The sequence below is a fragment of the Mastigoproctus giganteus genome, chromosome 1 (genome assembly GCF_048544385.1).
Source record: "Mastigoproctus giganteus isolate SK-2022 chromosome 1, ASM4854438v1, whole genome shotgun sequence".
Classification (NCBI taxonomy): domain Eukaryota; kingdom Metazoa; phylum Arthropoda; class Arachnida; order Uropygi; family Thelyphonidae; genus Mastigoproctus; species Mastigoproctus giganteus.
The window spans coordinates 52,484,699-52,504,180 of NC_143575.1; the positions used below are offsets into that span (position 1 = coordinate 52,484,699).

The 19,482-nt window shown below is 37.1% G+C and overlaps 1 protein-coding gene across 4 annotated transcripts in view; it reads left to right on the forward strand.

The window, feature by feature from the left end:
- hiw (MYC binding protein highwire) overlaps window positions 1-19,482 on the forward strand; it is a 1,043,263-nt gene that overhangs the window by 270,808 nt on the left and 752,973 nt on the right. For all 4 annotated transcript variants that reach the window (XM_090372846.1, XM_090372865.1, XM_090372875.1 and 1 more), the window contains exon 21: window positions 7,036-7,150. In XM_090372846.1, coding sequence (XP_090228972.1) covers window positions 7,036-7,150 — 115 coding nt within the window. The remainder of the gene's footprint in view (window positions 1-7,035; window positions 7,151-19,482) is intronic.

The following is a 19,482-nucleotide window of genomic DNA, read 5'->3' on the forward strand; positions in this document are numbered from 1 at the left end:
GTCACTCTCTTTTTTAATATTTCAAAACATAATGAGGTATTTGTTGAAGTACCATGAAATCTAAAAGAATCATTCAAGCAGTGTTTTGTCACACAATTTTATACCATTTACTTTATATATGTTCAAATCCCAACATAGTTACCAGTTTGTCAAGAACCTTTTTTAGTTGATCCGCTTCATTTCTACTGAATGTAAAAGTCTGCAGGAACAGAGTGAGTCACCTTCCTGATGATTTTCTCTACTTCATCAATAGTTTTTGGCTTTCTTTGCTAAACTTTCTTTGACCTATCCCCAGAATCATTTGAGGTCACATCAGGAAACTTTTAGGCCACTCGTTTAACTACATCTATCAGTCCCTCTGTAGGAGAAATGAATGTTTGCAATTTTGTGCAGGATGCACAAAGTGGTATTATTGCATTGGGTGATGACAGTTATCTACTACTACCTAGTATTATCTGCTGTTGACAAAGAGGGTTGGCCCTTCCTCTGCATGATGCGGATGCCACATCTTTGTTGGGTAATACTTAACTTTGGGAAAAACAAAATTTTTAAGCATAAGGAGGTTTTTTTTGAATTCCTGGTATCTATCAAAATGCATGGACTGAAAATGTTTGTTGATTTTGACTTTTCTGCAGTTTCTTGTGGTCCCAGTATGGTCCCAATAAAGGCTGTTGTTCTGTTAATGAAGTTTCCAATGTGAAAAATGGCTTCATCTGACCAAATAATATTTTCTTGGCGAACTCCACCCTTTTATCATGATTCTCTTGCTTAATAAAAACGGTAAATCAGTCCAGTTTCTCTCTCTCTCTCTCTCTCTCTCTCTTTCTCTCTCTCTCTCTCTCTCTCACACACACACACACACACACTGATGGATTTATTAAGACTTCGTGAAAAAGCATCTTGTACTGCTTTAATTCTTTCATCCGACATAGATGAAAACATTAAGATGGATGAACTTTCAGCTTCTCTTTCTATCAGTTAAAAATCCATTTATTGTCATCAGTTTTTGCTAAGGAACCTATAATTCTTCTGCAGCTGAGTTTTTGGACAGTATGCATGCCATTATGCCAAATGGAGTGTTTTTTTTTTTTTTTTTACAGTTTTTTGAAAAATGACAAACTGGGAATATTTTTTTTTTTTTTTTTTCCTGTTTTGACTTATTATTGCCAAATATAGAGTAGTAGTGCCAAAAAAAAAATAAAATAATAAAAAAAAAAGATTAATTTTTATTTATTTATTTTTTGATAGTATAAAAACTTTTGCTTTATATGTGTACTTATGTATATATTATTTGATTCAGATTCATCAAATTTTGGATCTGGATTCCATAGAATTTCAGCTTGCTTGTGTAAGCCCACATTGCCTCAAAACTTTTGGAAAGGTTGCATTCTACTACTCTGATTTTCAAACCTATCATAAGTATAAAAATGTTTAGTGTTACTAAAATGTCATAGTTAATAGATGGCACCACACCTTGTGGAATTTCTAGACAACTCTATGTATACAGATATAATTGAAACAACATTCAAAACATGTTCATATATTCACATGCTTTCCTTTGAGCGAACGTAGGAAATTCTGTATATATTTGCATTTGTGAAAGGGTTAATGGTTTTAAGATTCACTCTTGCATTTCTTCCTCAGTTATCTTGCCATTGTCTTACTTGAATAGTAATGCTCTTTTTGGATCTCTTAAAAACATACAATCTGTTTGTTGCACTTCTAGTTTTGCTCCTGGCAGACATACCCTGGTTGTAGTCCAGCTATCTTTATTGCAAAGTATGTTATCTATGTGTCTGACAATAGCATCTCCTAATAAATCTAAATCTTTTCAACAAGAGGAATATGCATTCTTTACATATTCCTCTTGTTGAATATTCTTTGAGGAATATTCTTAAAAAATCTGAAATTGTGTGAATAGGGTATGTGTTACAAACCTGAAACCACATCCAGGCAGTATAGGATATATTTGAGTTTTAATTAGAGGTGTTTATAGCATCTTTACTCTGCAGATGTCCCACTTGTAACCCAATTCCTCCCATATTTGGTACAACATATCCCTGTCAATACTGCCAATTTCTTCATAAATCATTTTTTAATAATGGTTCCTGACTTAGGTGGCACATACACCTGGTCTTTCATGAACCCATTGAAAGTACAGGTCAGATCAGGGGGATCTTGGGGACAAAAAATCAGTCTTCTTCTTCTAATCCACTTCCCTAGAAATGATGTGTTCAGGTATGCAGGAACTTCTTTGTGGTAATATGTTGGAGCTCCACTTTGTTGAAAAAACAAGCAGCCATCATTGTGATCCTGCAGGTGGGGAATGAGGAAATTCAGTAACATGTCCAGATACATGATGTAGTAGTAGTACTGGCATGTGATGCAAGAAAGCAAGTGTATGAGCTTATGCAGCATCAGCCAAAAAAAAAAAAAAAAAAAAAAAAAATTACACGATTCCCTCCAAATGCCTGTCCAGTTCCTCCTTAAATTTATTCAACCTATCAACTTCCACAGTGACAGATGGAAGTTTGTTCCAGCAATTAACCACCCGCTGGCTAAAGGCAAATTTCCGCACATCTAATCTACATCTGCCCTTTCTTAATTTGAATTTATGCCCCCTTAGGTTTGTAATCTGAACAAGTGGAAGGATCCCATCAGAATTCAGCATGCTCAACCTATTCAAGGCCTTATACACCTCAATCAGATCACCACACAGGTGCCTAGTCTCCAGCCACTGCAATTTGCAGAACTTAAGCCTCTCTTGGTAAGAGGATCCCCTCATTCCCCTCACCAATCTTGTTGCCCTTCTCTGTACATGCTCAAGTAAATCTACATCCTTCCTAAAATGAGGCCTCCAGACATGTACGCAGTACTCAAGGCGTGGCCTGACCATTCCCTTATACAGAGGGACAATCACCTCCTTCTCCCTGGTAGCAAAATTCTTATATATCATTGACAAAACCCCATGACCTGCCCTGGCAGCCTGTCTGCATTGCTCAGAAAACTTCATATCTGACTGCACAATTACTCCCAGGTCTTTTTCATTTTCTACCACCTTAAGTGTAGTACCACACAGTTGGTACGTTTCTCTGGGGTTACTCTTACCCATATGCAGTACTTTGCATTTGTCAAGGTTAAACTTCAGTTGCCACTTCTTAGCCCATCTGCCCAAATTATTTAGATCCTGTTGCAGTAGCACACTGCCATTACTGTCATCAACAACCCTGCCAACCTTTGTATCATTTTCAAACTTCGACATTAAGCCTGATATACCTTCATCAATATCATTGATAAATATACAAAACAACAGTGGACCTAACACCGAACCCTGTGCGACTCCACTAATAACATTAGTCTGCGAAGAGCAGCACCCATTGATTACCACCCTCTGTCTTCTCCCACTTAACTATCCTTTAACCATTGTAGCAACTTACCCTTAATACCATTCTGCTCCAATTTGTACAATAGTCTTCCATGTGCAACAGTGTCAAAAGCTTTCCTGAAATCCAAATATATGATATCAAAATTATTTTTTGCATCCAGTTCCTTTGTAACCATATCATAATATCCTATCAAATTTGTCAGACAAGACTTTCCCTTAACAAACCCATGCTGTGTCTGAATTATTGCTGCAGTCTTGATCTAGATGATCCTGCAATGCATCTTTAACCAATGACTCCACTATTTTACCCGGAACAGAAGTTAAACTAACTGGTCTGTAATTGCTCCTGTCACTCTTCAATCCCCCTTTGTGAATTGTGGATACATTTGCACATCTCCAGTCTGTGGGAACCTCCCCTGAGTCCAATGATGCTCTCATAATTATGGCTAAGGGTTTGCTTAGTTGCTTTGCCGTCTCCTTTAATATAACTGGATAGATCCCATCCACCCCAGGTGCTTTTCTTATGTTTAACTTCAACAATTTCTCCTCCACTTTGCTCTCAGTTATTACAAAGTCATTAAGTATCCTGCTACAATTTGATAACCTTCTGCCATTTTCAAACCTTAATAATTCCTCATGTGTGAATGTAGATGCAAAATACTCATTCAGTTTGTTTGCTATCTGAGCAGGATCATCAACTGTCGAACCATCGATGTCAAGTGGACCAATCAGATTCATCTCCTTCCTTTTAGAGTTTATATAAGTAAAGAAATCCTTGCTGTTTTTCTTAGCATCTTTTGCCAAGGATTTCTCATAATCTGCCTTCGCCTGCCTAACCTTCTTTGTGATCTGATTACAGACTAGCTTATATCTGCCATAACCTTCTGAGTCGCTTGATAATTTATATGCATCCCATGCATTTTTCTTCCCTGTTACGAATCTCATTAGTTCATTAGATAACCATTTAGGCCTAAACCTTGAACAATATTTCTTAATAGGTATGAAACTTTTAGTAGCATCCACGATTAATTCCTTGAATGCTTCCCACTTAGAATTTACTGTTGGTAACATCGTCAGTTGGTCCCACTGTACAGAATTTAAAAACTGTCGGAGACCACTGTACTCACCTTTACGGAAACAAAAACCCTTTCCTTTACCCCTGATGGTAATTAAATCTTTAAGTAAATCCCACATCAGTACACTGTGATCACTGCCACCTAGTTGTTCATTTATCTGCATATTCTTAATACACGAATGATCACTGCTGATAACCAGATCAAGAAATATTACTCTCTCTGGTTGCCTCTTTAACATGCTGCTGTAGAAAACAATCATCCAATAAATCCACAAAAGTCTGACTAATGTGTAAGTGACCAACCCACAAGTTCCAGTCAATATCTGGGAAGTTAAAATCCCCCATTATAAGACATTCTGATTTACTGGCCCACTCTATTTCTCTGTACAATTGTTCATTGTACTCATTCGAGTCATGTCTGTGACAGTAGCCTCTTTAAAGAAGAAAGGTCTGTATACTGCAGCAAGAGATCACATTCTGCCATGATTACAGCTCTGTTGTTATGCTGCAATTTGTCTGCAGCATGCACATATTCTGGTTGGTGAATAAAAACATGAAAATATCCTCTGTCACCTGGGAGCAGTTTCAGGTTTTGTATCATGTAACCTATTCACATAATGTTTTAGTTTTGTAAAGGAGGTTTGTGGACACCCTGTATAATGTGTATATTTTCAATTAAATTATAATTTGAAGGCCAGAGTCTGGGTAAAAACAAAACAAAAAACTTTTTTTAATAAAAATTATGAAATCTGCTCCTTTGCAAAAATCATGTTGTCAGCAGTGTATTTAATTTTTTTATTACATGATGCATCAGTTTAATTGTTTGCTGATAATACTAAGTAGGCATTATTTTATTATTTATTTTTCATTGTGAAGTGAAAAATGATTTTCTTCTAATAGGTTCACTCCTATAGGTTTACTCCTTGTTTATTTTAAAAGTTATTAAACAATTATTTAAGGTAAAATCTGTATTATACAAATTTGTACAAGGGATCAGTAAGTAAAGCACGATTATTATACACACGTGCATAAGCATAAGGAAGAATGGCGATATTTATGACATACCCTTGTTGTACTACCAATTACCCATTAACACACCTACAATTGTTTTTCTGGTATTTTTAGATCTGAAGATATGGATGGACAAAGTGATAGCCATTTTTAGCAGTAGTGTGTGTGTGTGATGGAGTTCCTGTTCAAATCAGGTAATCAGTGGGCCAGTAATCAGGTAATCTGTTTATAGAAAACAGTCTGGGGGGGGGGGAGTGTCTAGACAATCCATCGAAATAGTGTCCAGAGGTGTCTCCAGTGGTTTTGGGAAGGTGATTTTGCCATTAAGGACAAACCAAGAGTTGGAAGACAGTGGAAATAAAGAACTCATTGACCAGCTCATTTGAAATGACAGGTGCATAACCACCAGACAAGTGATGGATGCTGTAAAAAAGTTAAAGGGAAGTGTTTTGACCATCATCAACAGACTGGGGTACAGAAAAATCAATTCTCAGTGGGTGCATAAGCTGCTCACACAAGAGACAAAGGCTGGAAAGAAAGATCTGTGTTGACTTTCTGGAGAAGTTTGGTGCTGGTGGTCCTGAGCACTTTGAAGTGGTCGTCACATGTGATGAAATATGGCTGTTCCATTATGACCCACAAACCAAACGACAATACATGAAATGGGCACACCTGACATAACCTGTAAACAAAAAGGCAAAACTTTCTAAGTCATCGACAAAACCTCTTGCCACCTTCTTCTAGGATCAGAATGGCATAATTTTTTGGTGTTCAAGCTCTGAAAACCAAAAGACCTGAACAATCAGCAGGACATAGTTTTATCAGGATAATGTAAGGACACACACACACACACACACACACACACACACACACACACACACACACACACACACACACACACACACAATACTGTCAAAGATTGCCAAGCTGGGGCAGAGCATAATGCCTCATCCACTCTACCCCTCTATAGTTCTTACCTCGCCCCATCAGATTTTTTTTTTTTTTTTGTTTGACTGAAGGCATGGTAAGGTGTTTGTGGGTGATATGGAATTCATTTTTATAATGTCAGCCTCCTGTTTTTACCTAAGTGCATTCACTTCCTGGAAAGAACACTGGAGAAAATGCAGCAAGTATGGGTTCTCACATTGAGTGATATTTTCATAAAGTTGAAAGATTATATTTTATGTATGTGAAGTATGGTTACAATAACTCAGATAATAAAGATGTTACAGCCTACAGTGCATTATTTATTGATCCACCCTTGTAGAATTACTGATATAATTTGATAGAATGTTAGCACTTCCTATTGATTAATGACAATATTTGTCATGTAGAACTTTATTTCTCTGATTGACGTGGAGTTTTTCTAATTTATGATTATTTAAGCAGTTGTGTGTTTTCAAATGGAGACTAATTAAAGATTGTCTTTATATGTTCCTATATTTTTATAATGATTTTTTTCAAAACTTATAAAATTGATTAAAATTTTCCTGGAATATTATTGTTACTTTTATTTGGATAATGAAAGGATATAGAGATATTTTTTAAATGAATGTTTTTGTAGGGGATTACCATCACTTGTGAAGTTACCTGTTCCAATTATTCTTGTGTGTGCAGGAAGTTATCATACAGCTCTTCTTACAACTCAAGGACAAGTTTATACTTTTGGAAGTTACCAGGTAATTGTTCCCATGTTATATAAGTTATTACAAGCATATGGATACAAATCCATTAGTTATTAAATGCAATTTGGCATTTCTTCAGAAGTTTAGATTTTACTGAGACGATTGTAAATGCAAAAATTTTGTCTTTACTTTTATGTTCTCTTTCTCATACACACATTTGTATGAGAAATGTGTGTATGACACACACACACACACACACACACACACACACACACACACACACACACACACACACACACACACACACACACACACACACACACACACAACACTTATTGGTTATTATTATAGCCTTTCCAGTGTCTAACTCTCTCGACCACCATGGCACCGCTGCTGATTTCGGGTTTTTCTTTTTTATGGCTTGATTGGCTGCATTTATAATTTCTTTGGTCACTGCACACTGGTGAGCTTCAGGATTTCTTGTCCGAGTACCATCCTGGTGTTGGTTCTGTGTATTTATTATGATTTTCTCTTTGAACTGATCCCATCTGGCATGATCCACCACAAACCTGTGCTGCTTGAAGTTGGCTATCAGTGACTGCTGCAGGGCTTGCCGAATGGTGAAGGTAATGGCACAATGGTCTGAAGTGGTCCATTCCTTGTGAACCATCCAGTCCGTGACGTAATTGGCGAGTGACCTGGTAGCCAATGTCACATCCAATGTTGCCTACCAGAGGGTGGATGCAAAAGTTGGTAAGTTGTTAGGACAATTCAGGACTATTAGTCCACTGGCAGTGATGTATTCCTCCAAGCACACTCTGTTCCTGGACCCCCTGCACTCCTGGGTGCAGATGAACCATAGGGGGAACAACAGTTTACATCAGCTGAGATGAGTACTTACTTTGTCTGTTGGGAGTTCGGTTAGCACTTGGTTGAGGTACTGGGTTGCTGATATTATGTCCTCTCCTGGACTACAATAGAGGGAGATGAGGAACATCACTCCCAGAGGTGACACAATGTGGGTGTAGGCAGCCCAAGGTGAATAGAGGTGAGTAACTTTGGTGATCGTTAGGTCCGGGTTCCACACAATGATGACTGCCCAGGAGGTTACATCATCTGCCTGTACAATTTTTTATCTTAAGGGATAACCCTGGACTCTATTTGCAACTGTGTAGGGTTCCTGAATTAGTAGAATATCGCAGTTTTCTTCTGCCTTTTTTGTGATTTGGCCTGCGACTGCATATGCTCTTTGGGCATTTATTTGCATAAATTTTACTCTTGTTGTTATATCCTTTATTCAGAGTTCCCATAATTGATTCTTTCCTGGTGGATGCTCTTGGCTTTCAGGTAAGTGGGACAGTTTGTATTGCAAAGGCAGTGTGTATGCAGCATCTTCAGGTCCCTGCAGTTCACACAAACTGGGTCTTTATCTTTGTTTGGGCAGGAGTTGAAACTGTGTCCCTTCTTCCTGCAGTGGCTGCAGGTCACAGTTTGGGAAAACGTATGTGTTGTGTGCCCAAGTCGGAAGCACTTTGGGACTGCTACATGCTCCCTGTATCGATGTGCTCCCCAGTTTATGTATATTCGGGGGTGCCTCGTTTGGATTCTCCAGGTGTCCGGGGTTAGTTCAGTCACCCAGTTTATGGTGCTACCTTCCTGCTTTTTGTCTGATATTTTGGCTGTGCCGCTGTTGCTGGGTCAACCTCTGGTAGGTAGGTCTTGTTGCAGGTTTCGTCTGTAAATCTCTTCTATAATGGTGGTTGATGTTGTGTCCTTTTCCAGGTCATATGCCATGATGGACGGGCCCTTCTGCCTTGGTGGTTGAGCTACCAATCCAAGGGTGGGTATTTTGGCATTTTCTAAGATGCGCGTTTAGCATCATTGCTGGTCACAGTTTCAATTATCACTCACGTGTTTCGGGTTTTCCTGATAGACTTTATTCTTGTGCTCTTTATGTCTTCTGTGAAAGAGTCCATCATAGCTTTCTTAACATCTTCACTTGATTTGTGTGTGTGTCTGGTGTAATGGGCTTGAGCACCACTAAGTGTGTTTGGGGAGTAACGTCTTTCTCGGTGGCAGTTTGTCTCTGCTCTCTGGCAGGGAGGCACATGTCCTCAACACTTTCAGAATAGGTCGGGGAGCGTTGTGGTATTTCATTTTTCCCACCTTGAAGGAATGCTTCCGATTTAGCGTTGGCCTTTTCGGACTTGATATGAGATTTGTGGAGAATATTTTCCATCTTAGTCCATAGGGACACAATATCTGCTCATAGCCATGTAGTAATTCGGTTGTTCTGTTCCTTCAGCAAGTTTTCAAGCTCAGTTCTGAAAAACAGGATTTGTTCTGGGACTGGTCCTTCCAGCAGGATAAGATCAAGGAGTTGAACCTCTTCCACTGGCTTTGTAGTTTGGGCTTGTAGCTCAGGTTGGGTCTTGTGGGGTCAGTCTGAGGTCTGGTCTCTAATTCATGCTTTGGAGCCATGCATAACTTGTTTCTTTTCTTTGATGAGGGCAGTTGTTTCTGATTATATGCAGCTTCTTTGGGGTCATCATTATTGATGGTTTCAGTCTCTTGTCCAGCACAGTCCTCTGTTTGAGAGGCAATTTCTGCTGGCATTTTGACAATGTCGGATTTCTGAGATGTTCAGATTAACAAGATTATATTGTTATATTCTTTTGCACAGAACAAAGGTGTTTGGTACCTAACTCAAGTTCGTGCAGTTAATGATCCTGAGTTATGCCCAGATTAAGTTTTGGGCTATCCCACATGTAGAGATAACATCGGTAATCACAATCAGTCGAATAAAATACAATTTAAACCAGTGCCATATTCTGATCACAGGACTTAGTAAACGCAAACAGGAATACCACGTGTCGAGAATGAGCCATGTTCAGATGCTTGTAGCTTTTATTCAACTTGTCCAGAAATTTTTTCAAGTGGTACCTTAAATAGAGGGGACTTTCCTTGTTTTAATGATGTATATTGATCAAGTATCCAATTAGTATTTCCTTTCTAAATTTTTCCCCGAAAAACCCTCATTTTTCCCTTTTCATCTGGGTTAGGTGTCCATTGCGACCTCGTGACATGAATGCATTTCCAATTTCAGTATGTACTCCATTACAGTTAACTGGCAATTAAAATATTGTTGCTGTATCTATATACAGTTAGCACCAATGGGTAGTTGTTGTTTGGTGGAACAGACTTCCATCCCTTGTTGTGGAAGTTGATAGCCTAAATAAATTTAAGGCTCAGCTGGACAGGTATTTTGAATGAACGGGGTGAAATGGAAGTGATTTTTTTTTTTTTTTTTTTTTTTTTTGGCTGATGCTGCATAAGCTTGCTTTCTTGCATCATATGCCTCTACTAATGCTAATCAGCAATAATTAACACATTGTAGCACCAAACTGTCAATATTAAACGGCTTTATGCTGTCGCTCTCGGTACCGATCCAAGGTGGTGGCCAATATGGCGTCCCTATTGTTTCCAGAGCGTCTGATCGGGAACACGAGAAATGAGCACAACGAGAAACTCTATACCATACATAAATAGCATTTCCATGGATATGAGCAACAAGAGGTTATGGAAGTGATAGAATGAAACTATTTAAATTTACTATTAGGGCTTCCCAAGTGCTTGGTCCACTCTAATGAAAATCACTTATAGCTATACGCAGCGATACATATACGGTTAGCATATTACTATACAGCTTTACATATGAAAACTTGAAAACGTCCATAGTTCTTAAAATAATTGTCTAAATCTCATGAAAAGTCACCTGTAAGTCCAGTTTACTTCCCTCTATCGTTTGAGACCATTGCCGATTCAAAATTCCATGATTTCACTGTAAATTAGCACTTTTATAACGGAGCTCACAAAAACGTGACTGCCTGATGTTCAGGTCTACCGTGTAGGTCTGGGAGCCTCATTTTAGGAAGGATGTAGAGTTGCTAGAGCGAGTACAGAGAAGGGCAACAAGATTGATGAGGGAACGAAGGGGTGCTCTTACCAAGAAAGGCCTAAGTTCTGCAAATTGCAGCAGCTGGAGACTAGGCAACTGCGAGGTGATCTGATTGAGATGTTATAAGGCCTTGAATGGGTTGAGCGCACTGAATTCTGATGAGATTCTTTGTCTTTCTCAGATTACAAAAAAACCTGAGGGAGCATTAATTCAGATTGAGGAAAGACAGTTGTAGAATAGCTGCACGGAAATTTGCTTTTAGCTAGCAGGTATTGATTGCTGGAATCTGTCGTTGTGTAAGTTGATAGCTTAAATAAATTCAATGAGAACTGGACAAACTTTTGAAGTGAATGGATGGGTGAAATGGGAAGTATTTTTTGACGTTAAAAATGTTTTTGCCGGCATTATTTGGAAAAAGGGTTATGTTACCGTGAAATCATCATGAAATGTGCATGTATTGTACTTGTTGCTGCAGTGACGCAACAAGTACCATACATGCGCCCAAGAAAACACAGTTGTACGCAACAAGTGCAGAGACGCAACAAGTTGCAGTGACACAACGAGTACAATTGAGCAGTGACGCGCTACATTATATCAGCATAATGATTAATATGCGAGTGACTGCCAAAATCTACAGCCCACCGTTTGAAGGAATGAAATTCAACAAAAGTGGTTTGTTATGCCTGGTAGTTCTCAAACTGCACCCGTAAAAACTCGAGCTGAAATAATGAAGGAATATCGTAAACGGAAAAAAAGGAAATTAGAAATTCAAACTATTCCGAATAATAATGAATTTCAACCACAGAGTTCTACTATTTCTGATACTTAACAGTAATCTAAAACTCCAGCAGAATGAATGAAGGAATATCATGCATGAAAAAAAGCGAAATTAGAAATGGCTAATAATAAGATTCCTGATTACATCTCTATAGTGTCTACATGAGCGGACAGTGAATTTGAAAAACTAGTGTACAAAAACCCCTTCGGATTTAGTTGTAATGTTTGTGATCGTTTATGGTTTCAATTAGATTTGAAACCATTTCCAACGACTTCATACGAATTACTTCAAAATGAATTTCTTTTACAAGAAGTACTTTCATGACATGTAATACATGTCATACTTCATTAAAAGGAGGATGGATACCAACTATGGCCACATCAAATGGATTTATATATCCAACATATCCTACTCATTTGCCTCCACTGGATGTTGTAACTGAGCATTTGATATCACCATGATTACCCTTTATGCAAATTCAACATTTATATTATGAACATGGACAATATGGGATTATTGGACAAGTAATAAATGTACCAGTTAACGTAAATACGATGGTTCATCAATTACCTAGAGAATCAGGTGACGATTATGCCATTAATGTACATATAAAATGAAGACTCGTATTATAAATCATATCTACAAGGATGTTTGCAGAAGAAAATAGTGAAAATATTGTTACGGTATTTGATAAATTCACCTTTGTATAAATTCTATGGCATCAAAGTGAGTGACAATTTCTTGGGGACAAATGATGATAATGAACAGGAACATTCAGATGAAATTGTGGAACCTGTCAACAATGATGATGAACTATTGTTAATTCAACAACAAACATTGTTATGGTCTGAAGATAAATATTTATGTATAGCACCGGGTCAGAAATCATCTCCAACAAGTTTCATATTTGATATACATGCAGAAGAACTTTCTTTTCCAGTTATATATTTGGGACATACACAAAAATTGTAAAAATGGATTGAAAATTACTCCCTTTATGATGACATCGAGTGAAATTCGTAGATCTGATCGTCATTGAGTAACTCCCCAACATTTGCTTTATATGGCGATGAAAATTATGCGAATGTGTACTGCAGAAAATTTGAAAATTGCATTTAAATCAGTAGGAATAACAGCTAACATTACTTGTTCTATATTGGAATCGAAAGAGTTTATAAACAAGTCATTAGAGATTGCTCCAGAATTATGGCATTCACTACAATTTCATGAATTAGTACAAGTTGTTCGACAGTCCGATAGTACATTTTCTAAAATTCTTACAAACACAAGCAATGGAGAAGAGTTATTACCAGATGAACTTAAAATTTTAGAATTGAGACTTGTTACCAAAGAAGATGTTACTAATTTATGTTTGCAAGGGATTCAAAATAAAATTCATAAAATGTCAGTGATGGAAACTGCAGGACTTCCATATATTCTCTCATTATTGAAAGGAAAACTGTACACGATTACTACAAATATAGATGTGGTCGATGGATTGGTAAACGGTGCAATCGGTACTTTAGTATATTTCAAATTTGAGGACGATAAAACAGTTAAACGAGTACAGATAATTTCTTGAGTCAAAAATAGGACATAACCTTCAATCTCGTTATAAACAATGTGAAAGATAAACATTTATCTAGTCAATCCGTAATCATTATAAAACGATCGGCTACGATTCCATTCAAGAACAATAGGAAATTAACATGTAGATGTACACAGTTTCCTTTAGTATGTGCTTGTGCTTTGACTATACATAAATCTCAAGGAAGAACCTTCGAAAAAATTGTATATAATTATGAGAAAGATCATCAACAGCAACTTGTATACGTGGCGTTATCTAGAATGACCTCATTGCAAGGTTTATATGTTACAAACCCCCACTATGATTTCACATTTCACCACGGCAAAGCTACTAGTAATATAGAACTTCGTGCTGAACTAGATCACTTGAAAAATAATAAGCTATAGTCTCTACAGGATGAACTGCTTGATTTCATAACAGTTGTATATCTATATTGCAAATGAACGTACAAAGTTTACGGGCCCGTGTTTGAGATATCGAAATGGACACAATCTTACAGCAATCCAAAGTATTGATATTAAGTGAAACGGGGTTGGATAATGATGAACATATATTACTTAAACCATTCCAACGTGTGACTCAGTTTAAAATGTCGGATGTTCATAGTGGTGGTGTTGTGAGATATCAACGTGAAGGTTCAACTGTCATCAGTACACCACATACCTTTGCACAACATAATAGCAGCAGAGTGACAGCAGTATCACTCCAAGGATGTCGTTAAATATAATTCAAAAGTTCATAAACAAGAATTTGATGCCATATTCCATTGAAGGTGCAAAATTATTGGAAGAGCCACTGGATCGTATACCTATAGTGCTCGCTGGTGATTTCAGTCTAGAATTAAATTCTGAGAATGAAAAGAAGTTTTGTAAATTTATGAAACATGTCTTCAGTTTAGATATTAAGTCAAATACTTTAGTAAATACTACATATAATGGAACGACAATTGGAGTATTCACTTGGGAATTAAAATCATTTGAGTGTCAAAATTATATATCTTATTTCAGCTCGAGTGTATGCATACACATACACAAAAGTGTATGTGTATGCATACACTTTTGTGTGCGTGTGCATATATAATTTTTTTTTTTTTTTTTTTTTTAAGGTCCTAGCCACTGAAATCTCAGGAAAGTAAGTGGCAGGACCTGCCAGAATAAAATAGGAACTACAGTCTGTCCTCGTATAGCACGATAGTTGCATTCCTAGAAATCTTCGTGCAATGCAAAATCGTGCAATATAAACAACAGGCCCTATAGGAAAAGTAGGGTTAGGTGCCGACCACCCAAGATTGAACACACATTTGGAACCAAAACATTACCAAACACAATAAATAATCGGGTAATTTTAATCGTTATAAAATACTTACGTATTTTATAACGATTAAAATACGTAATAAAAATAATATTATATTATAATAAAGTATTTTTAGTATTTTTTAATACTAAAAAAGTATTTTTTACGAATAAAATACGTATTTTATTCGTAAAAAATTTATTATATTAAATAAAATAGTCGTAATAAAATACTTACGTATTTTATAATACGTAAGTACTGTATAAATTATAATACGTAAATCGTAATAAAATATTGCTAATGCTTTTGCTTCTATCGTAAGCAAACTTGCTTTTTGTTTGATTTTCTATCCAAAGAGATGACAGCCGTTCCATCTCTTCCAATCCTTTGTGTCTTAATCTAATGGATTTTAATTACACTTTGAGTTGTTCCCGCTATGAAAGTTGTTTTTATTTTCTCTGCATTCTTTGTAATTCTCGGCGTTGCCTCATTTAGGTCTGTAGCACGTGCAATATCACATGGTCTTTCATTTCGCTCAAAGCGTTTCACAATTTCATATTTTTTCTCTATTGACAGAAGCGGACTGGCCATAAGCCTTACGGGGGAAACCACGGTGGGCCGGAGGCCGGTGTGATTTTGGCCATAAACCGTAGTATGAGGCCATTATAAATTTTCCCGGGTAAGAATTTTTGATCCAGTCCGCCTCTGTTTATCGATATTGCTTTTTTTTTCTCTCTGAATCTGCAGTGTCTTCGCCAGGACGCTTCCTTTTCACACCTTTTAAGTATTTTACTATTTTTTAGGGAATAAAGCACAATTACAAAACGAGGAGGCACGCTTGATACACATAAACAAAGCTGCGCGCGTATAGCAACTGAATAAATAACACCGTAAAGGCCGAGATACACTATTAATTAACACCTCGCATTTTACTAAAGCACATTTTTGGAGATTACTACCATAAAACAATAAAAACAATTTCCAGTTGCGTTTCTGCAACCTGTTATAAACTGGTAGTAAACTCCATCTAATTGCATTTGCGATTATATCGATAGCTGGAATTGTGTTGGTTTTTACGTTATTATGGTGAAATGTGTTTCCCCTTCACTGATATAAAACACATAAATACATTTTCAGAATCTTCTTCATTCCTATCGTGTTGCGTTCAGTTGGGGTGATTCCGCGTTCGACTGCCATTTCTTGTAAACACAAAGGCGAATCGTGTATAAGCGAATTTGGTTCATGTTATATAAGATAACGTTCCCCTATTTATAAATCGTGTATGATCGAATTCGTGTAATGCAAACACGTGTTATACGAGGACCGACTGTACTGGGTACCTGGTCTGCCTCCATAGGGCAAACTTTACACATAATTTTAGTTTCATAATGAGTTCCTGCAGTAAAGACGTTTTTAACAGCTGCTGTTGTGACATTGAGTGACACTACCAGTCTCAGAGTAGTGTCAGCAACTCATTATGTACCTGGTATATAATTACAAAATTTTTTTTTTTTTGCTGAAGCTATATGTTTGCTTTCTTGCATCATATGCCTTTACTAATGCTAACACAATGCTGTTTGGGCTGCAGTAAGTACCTACAGAACCTAACCAGTTCAGAGCTTGTATGTTGGAAGCATATTATTTCCTTGTTATCTTAGAAGACAAAGCCTACTCTGTCTATATGCTGCTGAAATATGAAGTCTATATCCCCTGCATTGTTCATATTTCAACCATTCTCTTTGGCCAGTATTATATGAAACTGAGCCCAATGGACCTAAGACCTCTAGGATACATCTTTGAGAAATAGTACATCAGTGGAAAATTAACCTCAACAAAGGGAAAGCAAAGAAAATACAAACATGTCCATTACCTCCATTTCCATGGAGGTAATGGCAAATTTTCAGTGGAGGTAATACAAACATGTTTGTACAGTCAGTCCTCATATAGCACGATAGTTGTGTTCCTAGAAATTCTCGTGCAATGCAAAATCGTGCAATATAAACAACAGGCCCTATGGTAAAAATAGAGTTAGGTGCCAACCACCCAAGATTGAACACACATTTGTAACCAAAACATTACCAAACACAATAAATAATCGTAATAAAATACTTAAGTATTTTACTACGACTATTACGTAATAAAATATTGCTAATGCTTTTGCTTCTATCGTAAGCAGACTTGTTTTTTGTTTGATTTTCTATCCAAACAGATGATAGCTGTTCTATCTCTTCCAATTCTTTGTGTCTTAATCTAATGGATTTTAATTACACTTTGAGTTGTTCCTGCTCTGAAAGTTTTTATTTTCTTTGCATTCTTTGTAATTATCGGTTTCATTTCATTTCGTTGTCTCATTTAGGCTTGTAGCACGTGCAATATCACATGGTCTTTCATTTCGCTCAGTGTTTCACAATTTCATATTTTTTTCTCTATCGACAGAGGTGGACTGGCCATAAGCCTTATCAGGGAAACCCCGGTGGGTCGGGGCCAGTGTGATTTCGGCCATAAACGCTAATGTGAGGCCACTACAAATTTTTCCGGGTAAGAATTTTTGACCTAGTCCGCCTCTGTTTATCTGTATTGCTTTTCTTTTTCTCTCTGAATCTGTAGTGTCTTCACCAGGATGCTTCCTTTTCACACTTTTTAAGTATTTTACTCATTTTTAGGGAATAAAGCACAATTACAAAATGAGGAGGCACGCTTGATTCACATAAACAAAACTGTGCGTGTGTAGCAGCTGAATAAACAACACCATAAAGGCAGAGACAACTCTATTAACACCTCACTAGCTCACATTTTACTAAAGCACATTTCTGGGGGTTACTACCATAAAACAATAAAAACAATTTCCACTTGCATTCCTGCTAGTGGAATCTGTTATAAACTGGTAGTAAACTCGATCTAATTGCATTTGCGATAATACCGATAGCTGGAATTTTATGTTATTATGGTGAAATGTGTTTCCCCTTCACCGATATAAAAAACATAAATACATTTTCAGAATCTTCTCTTTATTCCTATCGTGTTACGTTCAGTTGGGGTGATTCCGCTTTCGACTGCCATTTCTTGTAAACACAAAGGCGAATCGTGCATAAGAAAATTCATTTCGTGTTATATATGATATCGTTCCCCTATTTATAAATTGTGTACGCTCGAATTCGTGTAGTGTAAACACGTGTTCTACGAGGACTGACTGTACCTTCATTGAAAATTTGATGTCTGGCAGCGAGCAAATTTTCAACCATCCATTCGACAGCCATTTGAGTGTTTGTGCAAATTTCCTTATGTTATTGTTGTAAGTGGGAGTTTGAATAAGTTTAAGGAACAATTAGACAGATTATTAGAGAGGATGGAAAGAAGGTGGGTAGCTTGCTTCCTTGCATCATTTGCATTACTACTACTAATTCTAACAGTATATGTGTGCTGATGGTCTTATCATTTCATTCACTGAACATTTATACTACCGTGATTCAGTTGCAAATTTCTATAAATATGTTGGAGACATGGAGTCTGAAAAATGATTGCCTGTCAGAACTAAAAACAGTTGTGATCCATTTCTGTAAAAAACTCAGATTGCATCCAGAGTCTGAACTTAGTTTAAGAAATTGCCATATCCCTTTACAACTAATATCTGTTTTTTGGTTTAACATTGGGCACCAAACTCAATTTTGCCAAGGATATAACAGATCTCAGAACTCTCTTATTGAAGAAATTCAATGCTCTCAGGGCTAGCTCTGCCATGGCCTGGTGATGCTGTTGGATAACACTGTTCTGTATTTGTATCGTGCAGGTATTGTCAAGGCTATGGTGACATTTTCTATGACTTGTCTAGGAAAAGTGTACTAACAAATGTTAATACTATAAAGCACACTGCTCTAGGGCCTTTTGAACATCCCTATTAAATGCTACTCCTCAGTTATGCAGCCAGACTTAAAAGCCTTCCAGCTCATCCCAATCAGATGTTACTTTTTCAGCCTTCGAATGGATAACATTCTGTGACAATAAACCCACAAAAATAGACCTACTGGTTTAAACTTCATTGGCCCTAGTGCCATTAAATCCCACTCCAACAACATAGTAGCACTTCCAAACAAACTACATCAGATGCATTGTTCCTGGCTTCTTCAGCAGGAAAAGAATTATCCTGACTTTCATTTCAAGGCAGGAAAAAGCACTATAATTCAATACTGTATTTTTCATCAGGTGCACAGCTGGAATGTACATTTGATAATATAGTTATGCAACTGAAGTACCTGATTTGCTCTAGTCGTAAACTTACCACTCTGTTTCCTGTTTTCATCATTAAGAAAGAAATCCCTGGAAAATTGAACAACTACACAAAGAGCATGCTTCTGACAGGGCTCAGATCTGCTAAATATATACTGATGGTTCAATGCCACCATATGTGCTGCAGCAGTCTTTCCCTCATTTACAGTATCTGTATATCCTGGTTGAATGTAGCAGTTATACTGCAGTACTATATGCAATTCAGCTGGCCTTAGATAATACAAATATATATTACAATACCAATAGTTGATACCAATTATCTGAGTGTGGTGTCTGTGATAGGTAATATATTCTCAACTTGACATCCCATAGTAAAACAGAAATCTGGTCTTGTTTAAATCATTTGCAGAAGCCTATGTGCTGGCATCACAGGTAATGAAATAGCAGATCAGGCTGCTAGACAATCTAACACTGTATCACTTCCACCTTATTGGATAATATATGCTGATTTTCTGACACATATCCAACAGATTTGTAGAGACCAG